Source organism: Lycorma delicatula, chromosome 1 (genome assembly GCF_047948215.1).
Source record: "Lycorma delicatula isolate Av1 chromosome 1, ASM4794821v1, whole genome shotgun sequence".
NCBI classification, from domain to species: domain Eukaryota; kingdom Metazoa; phylum Arthropoda; class Insecta; order Hemiptera; family Fulgoridae; genus Lycorma; species Lycorma delicatula.
In genome coordinates this window covers 246,421,850-246,440,708 of record NC_134455.1, presented here as the reverse complement: position 1 = coordinate 246,440,708, position 18,859 = coordinate 246,421,850, and the positions used below count along the sequence as shown (strand labels likewise).

Sequence of the window (18,859 nt, the reverse complement as noted above, 5' to 3'; positions counted from 1 at the left end):
CACTAAATATGCGTGCCCTGAAGTCACTATATTTATTATTTATTTATTTAAGTGTTGGTGTAGTTACTTAATTTTTTTTTAGGGTATAATTAGTTTAGTAGTATAATTAGTTAGGTTTTTATAAGTTAGGTATCTTTTGAAGTATGACAACTTTTTACAATAATAAATGTTGTAATCTTTTTCAAGAAGTAGGTCAGTAGGTCGTAATAATATTACTAAGAAATTATAAAAAGTGTTACCGTGGATGACAGATAAAAATCCAAGTTTAGAAAGTGATTGGAAGATAAAGACCAGAAAGAAAGATTGGAAGACAAGTAGAGACCAGATTATATGCTTTTGCATATTAAGCCCATTCTCACCAGTTGTTGCATATTTTCCTTAAAATCTAGTAATGATGCATATTTTCACTATATTTATAATATTTTTCGGTAGGCTACCTAGTTAATAAATTAAATATTATGTAGTAGCTGGCCAGACCTATTAGCCGCACAGCTCTTAGAGCGCACTTAGCAGCCATGGGTCTATTGTTTTGGAAAGTTAATATTATGAGAAACACCGGGTTGGTCTGGCTAGTGATGAATGCGTCTATGTTGCGTAAAATGCAATTTTGATTGGCATGAGTGTAGCAATGATTTAACTTTAAACTCGTTTCTTTTATGAGGCATTCACAGTCACAAACGGTATTGTCAAATTTGTACTAAGCACGGTATCTGCGCATCCGTAGTTTTGGTTAGTTAGTTTGAGGGAATCATGTTAGGTTGGATGTGAAGATGTCTGTTTGAGGCCTACATGAAGGTGAAATTTGATATGTATTTACTGATGCAAATGTCTGCCGAGGCATTTACATCGGTGGCATTACGACTGAGGCCTGGCTGATAACTGTGAGATGTAATCAGTTAGATGGTCTAAAGATGACCTCCGGTAAAGCTCCTCAGGGCTTGGAATGGAGGGGGTGGTTTGGTGACCGGTAAAGTCACAAGGTGGGTGTCTTCCTCCTACGAGGTTGGGATGGTGAATGCGTCTTCGCAAATCGCTAATTTCAAAGTAGAGAGTTCCAGCGTTCAAATTCTAGTAAAAGCAGTTACTTTTATATGGATTTGAATACTAGATCATGGGTACCGGTGTTCTTTGGTGGTTGGGTTTCAATTAACCACACATCTTAGAAGTGGTCGACCTGAGACTGTACAAGACTACACTTCACTTACACTCATACAAATCATCCTCATTCATCAATCCTCTGAAGTAATTAATACCTGACTATAATTCCCAGAGGCTAAACAGGAAAAAGTATTATGAGACTAAGTAAAACATAAACTCACGCGAGACAACGATGGATGATACCATACTGTGTTGTGCACGCCTACTGCAGTGCTAGGCAGTTAAATTAGACATATTATTGTTGATGTGCTCATAGCATCAGTTTATTTTTTTATTTATTTGTACAAAGTTTAATATGTACCATGTCTACCAAAAAAAAAGTGTCCGTGGATAGCTGACTATCCTGGAACATTTACATACGATTGAAATCTTTTATATTGTCAAGTTTCCGAGAAAAATATTTTGTGCATAACAAAGTTTCAAATAGATCAGCATGTCAAGACAAGTCTTCACATTGCAAGATTGCAAAAGAAAGGCCCACGACAATGAATAACAGTGGCAAGTAGCAGTGATTTCACTTCCAAAGGTAAAAAATAAAATAAAATAAAATTCTACTAGCATGGAATTACGTAAAGCGTTGCTTACAAGTAATACTCCTCTTCACAAACTTACAAATCCTACCTTCAAAGATTTTTTGGAAAAATATTGTTTGAATCAAAATATACCGGATTAATCAACTCAGTAAAAATTACATACTAACAAATTTACCTGTGTGTTCTGGAAGAAATATGCAATGAACTCAAGGATAGCATTATTTGGATTTCAACTGACGATTCTACCAACAGTTTTGGCCGTTACATTGCGAATTTAATTGTCTGTGCATTAAAATTAGAGCCTTTTCCTTCCTATTTGGTGGCCTACAAAGTCTTTGAAAAGACAAATCATTCTACAATTGTCAGATTTGTGATGTAAGGTATTAAAAAAATATTTCTTGAATCTTCTGCAGATGAAAGAGTGTTTATATTTTTCTCAGATGTTGCTCCATATATGATCAAGGCAGTCAAAGCTCCAGATATTTTATCCCAATTTGATTCATGTGATGTGCTTTGTTCACGGAATACATTGACTCGCTGAAGAAGTACGATCCACATTTGGGAATGTAAATAAACTGATTTCATCAACAATGAAAGTGTTTCTTAACGCACCTGCTCACAGTTAGGCCTGTAAAGAAAAACTGCCAAATGTGCCTGCCTTTACCTTCCGTACCAGTGGTTACATGATCGGGAACGTGGATTGAAGGTGTACTGTTTTACAATGAACATTTTAAAATCATCAAAGGTGTAGTAAATGACTTAGATAGTGCAAAGCCTATGCCATTTTGTCAGTCCAAGGAAGCATTTATCGATTCTAGTATTAAAAAAAACATAGCTGTGATTAGCACCCATTTTTTCCGAATACCTGCGACTATACCATATAGCTTGAAACTCAAGGTTTGGCATTGCCTGAATCTGTTCAGTTAATGAATAAAATCCGCCAAATGAACTCTGCATTGTCAGAGGTATTCCCATATAAACTTAAAGAAAAATTTGAAAACATTTTGAAGAATAACCTAGGCTTTGAACCTTTGTATCAAATTGATAGTTTTATTAATGGGGCGGGTGAACTTTTACCAGAACATTAGGCGCTAACATAGCACCCAAATACAAATACCGCCCAGATACCTCAGTTGATGTGCAGCGATTCTTTTCAACTTATAAAAATAATTTGAGTAATCAAAGACACAATCTTACTACCGAACATTTAGAACAGTACCTGATTGTGTATGTTTACAAAATGTTAATTGTTAATTATCAAATTTATTGATATGTTACTCAACTACTTACTAATTGTATGCTGATTTTGAAATAAAAAAACAAAAAATTACAATTTTTTTTATTTAAAATTGCATATTTTTACACTTTTCATGCCATTTTTCATGCATATTTCAAGCTTTTTATGTTGCATATAATCTGGTCTCTAGTGATAAGTGTTAGAAAAAACTTGGCTCAATTAGTAATAAAGCTTTAGAAGAAAAAGAAAAAGTAGATGATGAAGAAGAAGAAGAAGCTCTTTATGATGAAAATAATTATGCATTTGACAGGCTCAGTGAGAGTCTAGTGAGAATTGGATGAGAATATTGGAGAATCACGTGTAAAATCTAAAAGTTGAAATCATTCAAGTTCAAAAAAGACTAGTACTATCTAATCTGAAAGAGATACATAAACAGTCTAAAAAAACTCATACAAGCATTAAAATCGGGTTTTCTACCTTTGTTGCTTTATGTTCTAAAAATTGTGTTTTAGCAGGTGGCAGTGGAACTCATAGTGCGCGCCTGTGCATGTGTGTATTTGTGTGTGTTATCCATCAGAATGTGAAATTAAATTTTGAGGGATGTAAACTAAATTATTTAACAGAAGAGTGCAGCAATCTTTTCACTTCTTATATACACTGTGTGGCACAGATTATTTGTAATCCACCTCAAGAAATTCATTATGTTGGTGAATGTAAGAATTATCCAGATACTGACAATTTAAAAAATATTTTGGATTCAATATTTGTTGAAAATTCTGTGGACAAAATAACTTTTAAGCAATGGATATCATGTGATCATTCAAGCTTAGAAACGGTAGAGAAGAACACAAAAGATGTTTATTGAAATGATAAATGATATTGATGTTTGTTGAAATGTTATCAGTTCTTGTTTGTTTCTTGTTTTCTTGTTATTCATTCATGCTGCTTCTCAGCAGTCAAACTTCTTAAAAGTTTAAAAACCAGTTGAACCTGGAATCTTTATCACATTGTGTGACTTGGCTGAAAATGATTCATTTGTGCTACAAGATGAAGCCCAAGGGTTTCACTGGAACAATTAACAGGCTACAACAATTCATCCTTTTGCTATTTATATTAAAAGCCAAGAATTTGTGGACACTGTAATTGATTAATTATGTATTAAAAAGAAAACTAATTCAGTTTTTAAAAGAAAAGTATAGTATTGTGAGTAAACAAATTTACTTCTCAGATGGCTCAGCAGCAGCACAATATTAAAATCATAAAAATGTTGTGAATTTAACACATAAGGATGACTTTGGTATCGAGGCAGAATGGTAGGTACTCTTTGTCACACTACATGGCATGATAATGTGATGGTCTTGGTGCTACTCTTAAAAGATTAGTTCCAAAAGTACAATGCCCATATCAAGATCAAATAACTCACTCAGCTTTATGATTGGGCTTGGTCAAATATTAAGAATATGAATTTTATATTTGTTTCAAATGAAGAATATCAGAAAGAAGAAAAGTATTTAGCACTTCATTTAGCAAAAGCAGTGGTGATCCCAGGTACAAAAGTTGCATACTTTTTAAGTCGGGAAAGGATATTTTAAAAAAACAATTATTTTGAAAATGAAGAATATGAACAACATAAAGTTTTGCATGCAGAAGTTGATTTTCCTGAAATTTCTGATATACCTTTAAAAGGTTTTGTCATGTACATTTATAACAGCGCGTGGTTGTTGGCTTGAGTATTATGTACAAATGAATCGACAGAAGTGGAAGTAAATTCTCTTCACCATCAAGGTCCATCTCCTTCATATATTTTTCCAGCACACAGTGAAATTCTAGTATTACCTTGATAGGAAGTACTAATGAAAGTTAATCTGAAAACTGCTACTAGGTGTTTATATACGTTATCTGAAAAGTAAACTACCCTGGCAAATTAATAATTGACAGCGAAATAATCAGATATTTCAAATAAGCTAATAAACACTTTTAAAATTTAACTTAATACTAATGTTATTAGTATAATTTTTAAGCAGCAATAATTGAAAGCCAATGAAAATATCAGATGACATTTATTAATTCATTATTATAAAAAATTATTTTTGTTAAGAAATATTACTTTGAAAAATTAATCCGTACATTAGCATTAATCAATACATAAGTGCTGTTGTTATATTTTATCAGACTGTTGTTAAAATTAATACAAATTAAAATATTTATTTAAAATAACATCTACTGGAGTGAAACAGTTAATTTAAAAATGTATAAACATTTTTTTATTGATTTGCCTGACAATCAATATCATATATTTTTTACAATATAAAAATATATTGTGTAAAATTTTAAGATGTCCAAATCATAAAACCATAACTGTAATTATTTAAATACGTGCATTATTATATTTAATTATTAGTCGTAGAATTATTATTTATTATTGTAGCTTCTTGTATTAGGAGAAGTGAGTCTTGAAAATTATATTTTATACATAATTATGTTTTACTCTTTACTGTTTTAGATCATTTAAAAATATACGAGATTTATTGTTTTACATAGCATTGTTAACTTATAAGCATTAAGTGTAATGGTTTTCAACCTCATTTTGACTTAATTAATATTCATTACTGTTTTGTTATAACTTAGTAGAAATTTTTGAAAAAAGTAAATTTTGCTAAAACATTGATACAAATTTATTTTTTATCTACTGATACTGAAGCAATCCTGGTTTCAGATTTTCTCAACTGCTTTGTAGTATAATGACAAATAACATATATCTTTTATTAATTAATTGAAGACCTGTTTTTTTTTTGCTGAAATTCAAGGTCAAAGCTGGTGACATTGAAATCAAAATTTATATAAACATAGGCTTGTTGTGTGTCATATGAAACATCATCAAATAAGTTTTAAAATGAGACCAAGGTTATCATTCTACCTTAATAAATAATAAAGTTATGTTGACCTAACACTACTGCTGCAAGTCAAAATTTGCCATTTTCAAGCAAATCTGAAGGGATCTACAAACAAAACTGTAGTAAAAACAAAACAAAATGATAGAGATCTGAAATTCAGTGTTTTCTCATAACTCTGTCAACAGTTAATTCCTACAGAATTTCATGAAAATCCCAGCTGGTCAGGTTATGGGCCTTGATGTTTTGAGCTTGAAGTTTTTTCTCTTTAATTATTTCCAATTTTTATATTTCTTATAGCTTAGTGTTTGAAAACTGTTTGTTAGTAACTGTATGTTAGTTATGTTTTTCTTTAGTTTTTCTGTTTTTTTTTTCTTTAGTATTGAAACCTGACACCTAATAGTTTTGAAATTATATTCAGAGTTAATGGTTATACTATTAAAAATTTATAAATTGTAATTAAGCATCTTCAAGTCCATTGTATTGTAATACCAATGCCTTGGTCCACGAGATGCAAAAGTAATCTGACGCTCAGATAATAAGTAGAAGATAACTTATTCTATATATTTTCTGTGTGTCTACATATGTTAATTATATTATATAGAACAATTCTTAATTAGTTTATTTTAAATGTAAGGGATGAAATTTATTTACCCATTGTTTGATCTTACTACTGCTAGCTGACGATTCATATTCAATATCAGTATCATACTGTTAATATCAATGTCATATTTTAATCATATCTAAACATTATCCTGGTCTGTCATCAGATGTGTGCATAGCTGTTATATTTTGAATAAAAGTTGTTTGTCAAAAGTAAATAAAAATACATGAAGTTCTGGTTTTAACTGGTAAAGCATTCAGCAATAGGTTGCACTTTTTATGTAATTGTGGTTAGGAAACCAAAATTGCTGGTCAGATTCATGCTGATACCTGCTTCTTTCAAACCACATAAAATTCTTAGTATGCAAGTATAGAATGTGGAAATGTCCAACTTAACTATAATTCCTCCAGCAAATTGGCATTGGATGGTTACAGCACCATTTATAGTAATATGACACTTCATATAAACAATATTTTATGAGTGAATAATAACATATAGGAAGTCTGCCACTGTACCCTCTAATTTACTCTCTATCTTATATTCTCTTTTTTTTTTTTGTGTTTATGATTTCATAAACTGGATTTCTATGAAGTAATGAGGTTTATTACAAGCAGTTTTCATTGGGTTTATAAAGCTTAGAAGTTAGTGTATGTTTATGTATGAAGGCTAGGCAGAAAGTAACTTGCATTTTAAAGATAGCATGCAAAGAATGTGGGTAACAACCCCATTAGTGAAGTTGGGCTCTTTAGACATGGCATAAACAGGTTTGTTATTATTCATTTAATAACAGCTTTTTAGAATGTGTACTGCAAATGGGAATTCCACTCACTACATGCAGTAACAAGTTATCTGTATCAAAAATTGTACAGTGGTTGAAATCCATTATTAATTTGCTGTTAATGTTGTTAATTTGTTATCCAAATTTGTTGTGGAACTGTAATGAGTGAAGATAGTAATAAAAAAATTGGTGGACCTACATCATGATGAAAAGTTAAGTGGTTAAACGACTATCTTCAATGATGAATTGTTTGAAAAGGTTGGAGATTTGGAGTTTACCTGTAACTCATGATTTTAGAGTTAACTGATTTTTTATCTCACTTTTGATTTGTTTTTCTTTGTTGTAATGCCTATGCTATTACAAGTTTTATTTCCAGTGGGTTCCTAAACATTCATAACACAAAACAGATAATGATGGGTGGGGTTGTTAATGTTTCTTGAGTATCATTACACATGGAATTTTTTCTTGAAACTCAAAAAAATACAATCAGGGAGTTTATTTTCATTTTTTTTATTAATGCTTCTAAACTGGTTATTTAAACATCTTTTTTTATGAGCATGCATTTTTGAGAATTTTTCATGAGCTAATTTTTGTCACAAGGTAAATTGAAAGCTTTAATTTTAAATTAAAGCTAACTTGTAAACTATCATCTTTGTTATAAGCAATTTTTATTTAGGAAATTGTTTTTGAGTGATTCTCGATTGCAGAGCATATAAAATAAGAATTTTCAGAAGGGGTAAGAAGATTAACTATACAAAATTTATTAATTAAGCCAAATTTTCTTTTAAATAACCAGACTAAGACTAAATTAAAGAAGAATTAGTAACTTTAAAAAATAACTATCTTTATTTATGATGAAAAATGCAAAACATGAAATTTTTCTCCTTTTCCTAAAACAAATGACACTCGAAGTTGAAGTGTTATAATTTGTTAAAAATGAAAGGTATTTGTTAATCTTGTAATAATTTATAACATAATATCAACTTCTCTCTCTTAATTTTGAAGAATTAATGTTCAAGTCATGTTTATTCTAAATAATTGAAGTCCCATTAATTCCTCCCAGTCTTGCTCAGACTGTTTGTTTAATCATTCCTTTGTTTGATTTGCCCTTTACTTCTTTTTTTCTGGAAGACTATTCTCTTGATTCACACTGCCTAATATAGTTGCACTATCTTTTAAATTGCTAAAATGTTGTTCACCTACTCCCTAGACAACAATGATAAAGGCTAGGATATTGAATGATAAAGGATATTGAATCAATTTTTAATCTGTTCTATGTAAAATCATAAAAATTGAAACACGGCATGTGTTAACTTTTTTCTTTGGTAAATTTATTTGCTTCATTGAACTTTTATGTAGAGTTACAATGAAACAAAAAAAGGGTAAAGGAAAAGAATAGCTGATTTTACACCCATTTTTTCAAGTGTGTCAATTTAAGACTGTGTAGCAGAAGCAGTTTCAATTATTAACATTCCTTCATTGGAGATGTTTCAATTATTTTTCTGTACGTTAGCTAAGCCAGTTTGCCTTCTTGTGAAAATTGTTCAGGTGTTATAATAGTTTAAAAAGCTTCTGCCCCTGAAATGCAGTTACATTGGTAATATTTTTAGCTTATTGCTTTAGGATTCAATTAAAGGATTTAATTTTAATATATATTTTTGTTTTTAATGCTACCTTCAAGACTGATTCATATTACTGAAATATAAGTGACGTAATAATTCACTTAAACGTATGTATTAAATTAATAACAAAGTAAATGTTTATAAATGAGATTTACTCATTCATTTTAAATCTGTATGAATTTTAATTTTATTAATAGTACCAAACCTATTAGTACCAGTTCAAAGATTTATTTTAACTGCTTGGTCCATTAATAAATAAGAGCTTCTCAACGTTAATTTTCTTTAAACAGGAGGATATCAGTTACTTTCTCAGCTGTACATGAATTATCAGAAACATATTGCTGTACATGAATTATCAGAAACATATTGCTGTACATGAATTATCAGAAACATATTTCACCTCATTCTTCTTGTTAAATATGGTATTATATATTTAAGTAAATAAGATGATGGCTCACTAACTCTTAATTGCCAGGTTTTTAAAAATTCATCTTAGCAAAAATAATTTTAATTATTGCTAATTAAAATTATGTGCCTACTTTAACAGTAGGCACATGCAACTCTCAAGATAACAGCTACTGTCAAATGATAATGAACATGTGTTGGGATAATGTTAGGAGATGGCTGCAAGCACCGTACCGTCTGATCATTTTTCTTTTGTTATATTTGACCTTTCAGTTGCTTCTATAATATTGTATGAAATACAAATGGGACTGGATTGTTGGGTGTGGGATGCACAGTGTTGTTGAAGGAATGAATTCCAATTGATTTAACTGTTCTGAAGATGTTTAAATTGTTTAATTGTTACTAATGGCAATTTTTTCTATTTTTCATGATAATTTAACAAGTTCAATTCAGTATAATCAATGTTGTTATTTCTTTTCAGGTTGATACATTTGTATCTGTTTATAAGAAGCTTACTGGGAGGGAAGTCTCATTTGAATTCCCTGAACCGTATTTGTAAGGAAAATTTGTATAATTGTTTAATAAAAATGTTCAATTAAAACTTTCTTACTGAAATTTGATTGTTTCTCTATTTTTATATTCTTTAATTTGTTTCATGAAAGCAGGCGGCAAACCAAAACATAACAATATGATGATTTAAATTTAATTTATAACAATCCATTCGAGAAAAAACATGTTTTTTTATGTTTAACATAAAATTGAAGTAAAAATAACTTATAATACAAGAATTGGAAAATTGTTATAAAATTATATATTTAAATTAAAAATAGAAATTTTTAATAAATTATGCTACTGCTATATTAAATTTCATCAAGTAAAACAGAAAAACACTCCTGTTACCTCAATGCATTTCTTCAGTACCTAAGGTATTCTACCAAAGAATACCTGTATCCACAATCTAGCATTCAAATCCATGTAAAAATGACTGGCTTTAATAGGACTTGAACGCTCGGCTTCCAAATCAGCTGATTTGGGAAGACGCATTCACCACTAGACCAACCCGGTGGGCTAGGTCTGAACCCTAGCTGCCTAGTATGCTACCACAGTTGAGTATCTCTATTAAATTCCATCTGCAGACCTACACACTGCAAGGGTGCGAAGAAAACCAGCCATTATAGACCACTCCTTGTGGATCATCCAGCTAATATGGAGATCCACAAAGGAATATATTCTCTCAAGTAACCTAACAGCTCGTGAACATTCAACCTCGTATTGGGGACAGATGTAGAGGATGTGGTCCACTGTATCATCAGTCCCACAATCCGGGCATTGACTCGAATCCACCAAACGAAACCTAATTAAACTTTCCTGAAAGGCACCATGCCCAGAGAGAAACTGTGTGATATACCGATTGGGTAGACCCTAAATCATCGCAGCTAAATCAGGCACTATAGGAAATATACCATGTATGTAGCGGCTTGTGGGGGATTCGTCCCATCTGACCTGCCAAGACACAAGGCCCCGGTCTTCAATCTCCTGCTTTCATTCTGATGTCAATAGGTTAATTTACCTTGGAAATGTAGCATTCCCTACAGTCATTAGCCAAGATATTGGTTTGACTCTGGCTATAACACAGACTGCCTCCCGCAAGACTGTTCTATAACAGCCAGCAAGAGGAGTCACTGGGTCTACAAAAAAATGTCTGCACAATACCTAAAAGCCATGTGGTGAGCCCGGACAGGCGTAGCATATAGCATAATAGCTTCACTGACACCTTTATAAAGGATGCGCATGGTATGGTAATTCAACCCACAATCAGGATGAATGGCTCTACAGATTCCATAAAAAGCATCAGTGGTCTTATTTGTCACACTGTAGATGTTCCTTAAACCGAAAATTTTCATCAAGGATAACACCTAGCTATTACTGAGCCATAACATACCGAATAGGGAGACCAGCCATCTGAACCTGGATTCGTCAGGAAGCAGCCAATCAAAATGGTTTATGGTTCCAGCCATAAGGTGCTAAATCATATATTGCAAGAATTATGAAAAATATTTCATTATCTGCTGATCTTTTGGAAAGGAAACAGTAATTGACCATTTCTTCATAAGTAAATATACGCAATTGTTTTTGTGAGGTTATTAAAAAGCAGTTGTTTATGAAAAGAAACCAAGGTCAACTCAATAGTCAAAAAAAAAAATCACTGGAGAAAGTTGAAACCATAAATGTTTTGGAATGTTTTATAATTCAGTGAATTTAATGATAACAATAAAGAGAAATATATTAAAAATTAATAACTGGAAAACAATTTTTTTAAATTGTCTGAAAAATTTTATGAGTACATTGAGAAATAATAATGCTAAAAAAGAAACATTTGTAAAATTATGCCTTGTTTACAAAGGTAAGGTCTTTTTTTTATTTTGTCTTTTAGAGGGGTTACTTACTTATGCTGTCAATGTTAATTAATGTCTACTTAGTACTCTTAGCGGTTCTTGTGGACATTTTAATATTCACTAACTTAAAATGGATAAGGTTTTTTTTTGTTTTGTCATTTAAAAAACAATATATTCTATTCCTGTAGTACTTATAATGTATCTGTGAACCATTTGTCCTTTGTAAAAAATCTCTCGTTCCACCTACTTTTTCTTTTTCGGTAATAATAAACAGTAGAAGTGTCAGTGTAGTGTTGATATAAAATTTTTTTTATTGAAAAAAAGTGTTACATTAAGTTTTTATGTATCTTCAGCTGAACAGTCTTATTTATTTGATTTTTCTTATTTTGGTTATTAATAGTGCTATACTGTAGTTAGTAACAAACTTATCAAAATTTATTATTTTTTGTGTTCATTTTGATATTTAAATTATATCCAACATATAAAAAAAAATAAAAAGGTTGTTTCCAACCATGTGCAAAGACCTTAACAGTAAGGTTCAGTCACTCTCTCTTTGAGAATGTGAAAGTCTTCAGTAACCACTAACTACTGGAGATCTATTAATAATGAATGACACTTGTATTGCAACTTACTTTTTGTGAAATGAAAATTTTTTTCCCAAAGCTATATAAAAAAGCAATCTTATTTCTGTTGATCAGATCAGCAAAACATTCTTTAAGTAATCTTCTTAAGAACTGTAAAGGTTCTGATATATATAGTTGTAACAGACAATATTAGTAAAATAATATTACCTTATCATTTTTAATAAATACTGTTACTAATGCTAGGCTGATGTACTTAAGTGCAGCTACAATGATTTTTTTTTTTGTTTCACTTTTGTTTATGGTGTGTTTAGCACGTACCATAAATTTAGTTGTAAGTGATGGTAATAAATCTGAGATATAAGAAAGAAGTTAATTGGTAGGTCATTTTAAATGATTAGTTTATAATGAAAAATGAGTGATTTTTCAAAAAAAAAAATGAGGGCATTAAAGATCTATTGAAATTGATATAAGATGTTCTTAATCACTGGAATTTCACCATTATGTTAGAAAGATTATAAAGTCTAAAAGAGACTAGTAAAACATGTACCTATCTTAATCAAAAATATGGAATTTTAAAGCAGTAAAAAGGAAAGTATGTTGATAATTGTATAAAATTTTAATAATTCTTATTAATTAGAATAATTATTGTTAAGAATTATTTTTAAAAAATGAAGATTGTTAACGCGATGTAAATGAGTAAAATAATAAAGTAAAATAATAAGCATTATGAAGTCTTTTAAACAAATAACCAAACTTTTTCTATATAAATTTTTAGGGTTTATTTAGATCCTTGTCACTTTTTAAGCAGTCCTCTTATCTATTGGTATATTTATCTCAATTGTTTTTACTTCAGAGAGAAGTTGTAGAAAGCTTCGGATGAATTTGTCATAGTTCCAGTTTTTTTTTTATCTCAATCGCATGAAATGTTTGGCCTTTTAATGCTGATTTTAGTTTAAGGAAACAAAATTTGCTACTGGGGCCTGCCAGGAGAGTATGAAGCTATTTGATAAAAAAACAGTTATTTTTTGAATAAAACTTATTAAAAATCCAAAGCGATGGTGAGCCTTGAAGAAGCAACTGTCAATTGCTTGCAGCGCCAAGGTTTGGGCTTTTTCCTGCTGAAATTTTATCGAGCTCTTTTTAAAATTTCTAGATAGTAAAGCTGATTATAGAGTTTATTTTTCAGGTAAAGATGATAGGTGAATTACACTTAAATATAAAAAAAAAAACTGTCATTCTATCTTTGACATTTGAATGGACTTCACCTGTCCTTGCGAATAATGGTTATAGAGTTTGGACATCATAATGATAAACCGGTGTTTCAGTGTATTATAATGTTATCTTTTATCTACATTGGCTAGATTTAAGAATTCTTGTAAAAAAAAATTCTGTGTAGCAAATCAAAAAGTTGCTATTTTTTGAATGGACTTCATATACACATTTCACACTGTTTAATCTTGTTAATCAAGGTGAAGCAAATATATATTTATATATGTATAAATGATGTATTCATATATATGTTTATATTGTGTTTACTAATATAAGTTATTTCTTAACAATATTTCTTTTTTAAAAAATAAACTTTTATTATATACTTCATAAAATTTACACATGTAGATGTTCTTTCTAAATTATTTTATTGGATATTTCTTCCAAATATAAAATTAATGAACAAAGTTATGCGTTCATGCTAACAGAGTGAGTTCTATAGAGATACTTTACATTAGATGTTCCTTCTGCCATATTGAGTTTAGAATAAAAATTATGCAAAAGATAAAGGCTTCAACATAATAACATTTCTTAGAATTACTGCATTTCCAGGAATACATTCCAGCAATTGTGCTTGCATATACTAAATACTATATTCTACCTTAAATTAAAACAAGGTGGCTCGATGGGAAATTTTTAACTTGTTAAATCTTAATTGGGAAACTGATTCAACTTCAGTTAGGGTTGATTACAGTTTTGGGGGAGTATAAAACTTAATGTAAGAAAAAAATTATGCTTCTTTGTTATTATTATTAATGTTTCATAGTGGATGATGATTCAAATAATTTTTGAGGTGTAAACGTAATTAAATATGACAAATTTAAAATTATTTCAGAAATATATCCCAGAAATGGGTTGATTACTTTAAAAAAAATATTTAACACTGATGCTGAATGCATTAAAAATAATTTACATACATCTAACTATATGGCTGAAGTTCTGGGTAGTCCGATCTTTTTGGACATTACGATGAATTACAAACAGTTTTAAGTAAAACCAAAAGGAGCAAGGTTGTAAGAATAGATAAGATTTCTTATTCTATAATGAAACACTTTAATTTATAAATATATTAATTAAGTTTTAGATTGTGATGATGTCTTAGATGCACTTAAGAAATGCATTATTTCCCAATAGGAAGGGGTTTCAGTTGTAGAAAGTAACTATGTGTAGGTGTATCCTTTACTGATATAGGAGCTAAGTTATGGACAGGAATTCAATAAAATTAATTAGAAAGGTAGGTTGATTATAAATCAGTCAGATCTTAAATGAAAATCAGTCTTGCTTCTGAAAAAGTTATTCAGTCAGTAATAATATTTTTAATTAAAATTGTTAGTATAAAATATAAATATGAAGAAGGTTTAACCAGGTTGTCTTCTATCATACGCTATTTTTGCTTTGTATGTGATCAATTTTACATAAATTGTTGGGGGTATGGAATGGAAACTGAAATATGGTTGTAATGTTGCTTTACAATGCCAAAAGTGTTGTGTTGTTTGCGGATAAGCCTGAATCTTTACAAAAATAGCTTAATGATAATCCTAAAAATCTATTGTAACAAATGTGAGTTGTAGTTACTTTAAGAAATTCCAAAATTATATCTTTCTAGTAAGGAGGTAGATAGGGAATCGTGACAGGTGGCACTGGATGGGAGAGCTTATTGAGTAGTCGGTAAGTTTAAATATGTATGAATTTTTAAAAAAATTTGTTTTCAGTAACATATGGGGAAAATTTATGTTAAAAATTAACATTTCTGTTCTTAAAAAGTAGATATTCTTTAATTCCATCTGCTGATATGATCAGGAACACACACCCTTGTCAAAGGGTGTGTAGGGTAGGGTCCTTGTTATTTAAAATATGCAATTTATTTCTATAGAAATGTCAAAACTATTAAATTAAAGCAAATGTAATGGGCTCTCGCTTATTAAAAATCACATTTATAAGGAAGTTCGTCATAAACACTAAAACAAGAGAGAAAGCACAAAATACAGATAATAGTAATGCCAGTAAGTAATCATGTTAAAGAATCATAGTCGCAAACAACCGCAAACATATGTTACTGAAATATTAGTAATGATAATTCAAAATAGTTTCACATCCCTTAAAGTAATGCTTGAACTAAGAGAAACACAAAACAAGCATTTCATTTTAGTGTTGTTGGTAGATGGTGGTGGTAGTAGATGTCTTTTGTTAGTTTGAATTTCTGCACTGTTATCGGTATCTGTTAAAATAAGTGGAACTTCTATCTTATTATGGAAGTGTTCATTGTGACTTAAAAATAACCATTATTCCTGCAACCAGTAAATTATTTTAGAATAAAAAATGTAAAATGTAAATGTGGTTTATACATATAAAGTTACTTATAAATCGTTTATTTTCCTAATAATGTTTAGGTTTTTAATTTTACTTGAACAATACTTTATGTAGTATTAGAATATTACAACAAAAATGGTTTAGGTAGCCCAAATTTAAATTAGTAGACTACAGAAATGTAGACATTTCTGCAATGATGATGTGAATTGTGTCTTTTTGAACAACTGTTTAGAAGACTATATACTATTTAGAATAAGTTTTACTGTATATATAATGTTTATTAAATAAACTGGGAGACATCTATGAAACTAAACCAAGATTTTATCATGATTATCAAAGATTATGGATTAAAAAATTAAAATTTGCAAATTAGATCAAAGAGATTCTTAAAATAGGAATTTTATTTTGTTTTTAAATGAAAATATAAAAATTAAAAAAACTATTTAATTTTTAAATTCTTAATGCTGTTAGAGGATCTACATTTTTAACAAAAAAAAATAATTGTTTATAAGAACTATAGTTAACATGAAAGAAAAAGTTAGAAAGGTGACTGACTGATTTAGCACGACTGCTATGTTACACCGATGTAGGTTGGGTGCAAACCTTTCTATCATCAAAATATGCGTAAGGTATTTCAGCAAGCTAGGAATGTTTTCCTATTATAGTGTGAACCTCAAAGCTATTTGTTATAGGTGCTTTTATTGAATAATTTTTTTGTAAGAATTTTTTTTTAAATTTCTCATTCAAGTAACATCTTTTTTTAATTACTTAAATTTTAAAAATTGAAATAAATTTTTTTAAATTAATTGTTTCATTAGGAAACAGTTAATTTTTTTATTTGTGCAATCTAACCATACAGAGTGGACACAAATTATTCAGAGCATGAACAAAGCAATGTAGTGCACTTTGATTTTTTTTTCAAACACTGGTGTAGGCAATAGAGTTATTGTTGACCTTGAATGAACATGCCAGCATGATAATATAACTAACCTCAATATGATGATTGACCAGAAACCACCATCAATTCAAAATTCAAAAGTCTTAATAATACCAAAATCATTAATAATCTTATCTTTACGAACGTATGTCTGCATCAATTTTGCTCTATTTATTTTAGAAGGGTTTGTCTATATTAATTATACTCTAAGAAAATATTTAAAATGGAATATGATCACATAAAAAAAAAAAGGGACTGATAATTAATGTTAAAGTCAACATAACTACACTGAATGTGAAGGGAAACTTTATTTATGATTAGATTTGGAATGCTAATTGCAATCTCTGATAAAAGAGGGAATTGAGGATTTAATCTGTATGAAATAAGTATTTGTTTATTACTTGAGGTTTGATCTGCCCTGTTGTCGACAAGGCAGATCATCAGTTGAGCAATGGCTACTCCCGTGCAGGAGAAATCAATGTGCGTACTAATAGTTTCATGAAAGCGGTTCTGTTATTACTGTTTGTAGACATTTTCATTTAGAGTAAGGCTGTGATCCTCCTATTTATTCATGTTGGATGTGTTCTTTGTAGATTTTCTACTACTGTCATAAGTAATTTACTTTCTTTTCTTTCTGTCCCTATCCGTTCTGGATGTTGGCAACCATCTTGGCTGTGCTTCTTCTATCGTAAGTTGCATGGAATGACTCTCCAGATGTCTTGCCGGTCCAGTCTGAGAGATTTTTTAGCCAGGAGATTCATCTCCTACCGACACCTTCCTTTCCAGATATTGCTGTAGAATTTCCTGCAGTAGGTAGTAGCTGCTTCTGTTTTTCATAATGTGCTTGAGGTATTGGAGTTTTCACAGTGCTCAAGATTTCTTTAAACTTCTTTATCCTTTTCCATCCTGCAAAGAATCTCTTTATTTATGACATGATCTATGCGTGGCACCCTCAGCAACCTTCAATAGAGTCACATCTCAAAGGCTTCTAATTTTTTACTGAGCGACCCTTTCTCCAGTGTCCATGTTCAACACCATAATACAGAACAGAGAACACAGCAGCAAAGGAGTTATTTTTGTGGTCAGTATTAATTCATGGCTTTTAAATAGTTATCTTACTTTGTTGAACACATTCTTGGCTTTTACAGTTCTAGACTTCACTTTCTTAGAATTATCTCACTGGTCGTTAACAATGGTTCTGAGGTATGTACACTTGTGTACTCGTTTAACAGGGTTCTGATCAATTGCAAGATGCCATGTATCGATACATCTTGCTAATGACCATAACTTTAATTTATTTATATTAATGTCAAGACTGTATTTGTGGCCAGTCAGTGTTATTCTGTCAATTAGGTACTGTAAATCCTGCTGACTGTCTGCAAAGATTACAGTGTCATCTGTATACTGAATGTTGTTTGTACATGCATCGCCCATTCAAAACAACTCTCATTCTCACATCTTTCAGTACTTCCCTGAAAATATATTCTGAGTAAATGTTGAATAGCAGTGGAGACATTATACAGCCCTGACTTACACCCTATTGGGTATGTACATCTTTCGTATTATCATCTCACAGAAGCAGCCTTATTCCAATATAAGTTGATAATTTTTAGATCTTTGTCATCCAAGCCAATACCTTTTAATATTTCAATCATCTTCTGATGCTGCACTCTATCAAATGCCTTCTGAAAATCCATAAAACGGGCATAAATGTACAATTTATATATCTGTATATATATATATATCGTTGCAATATTACCTGTAAGCTGAATACAGCGTCCTGCGTGTGCCAACTGCATTTCAGAATCTAAACTGTGTAGGAGATATTGTTCTTCACAGAGCTTTATATCCTTCTGCAAATAACCTTCAGAAAAATCTCAACAAGTGGCTCATAAGGCTTATCATTCTGTAATCACTGCACAACTTAGCTCCCAGTTATTTTAGGTAGTGCAATGAATTCAGACTTCAGCTAGTCATGACGAATACTGCCACAGTTGTGGTTATCATTGAACATGTATAGTCAGCCACTTTACATTATTCTCTCTGAGAAGCTTAAGAAATTCTGCATTGATGGTGTCAAGGTTGCAAGGTCTGCCATTCTTGATTGTCTGTATTTCTGCTTTTACTTTCTCTGT

At 30.5% G+C, this 18,859-nt stretch overlaps 1 protein-coding gene across 2 annotated transcripts in view; it reads left to right on the top strand.

Annotated features, from left to right (window-relative positions):
• RpS7 (ribosomal protein S7) overlaps positions 1 to 9,843 on the top strand; it is a 38,860-nt gene extending 29,017 nt beyond the window's left edge. For both annotated transcript variants that reach the window (XM_075375201.1, XM_075375191.1), the window contains exon 5: positions 9,710 to 9,843. In XM_075375201.1, the coding sequence (XP_075231316.1) occupies positions 9,710 to 9,787 (78 nt within the window). In that variant the 3' untranslated portion in view covers positions 9,788 to 9,843. The remainder of the gene's footprint in view (positions 1 to 9,709) is intronic.
• The last annotated feature ends 9,016 nt before the right edge of the window (positions 9,844 to 18,859 follow it).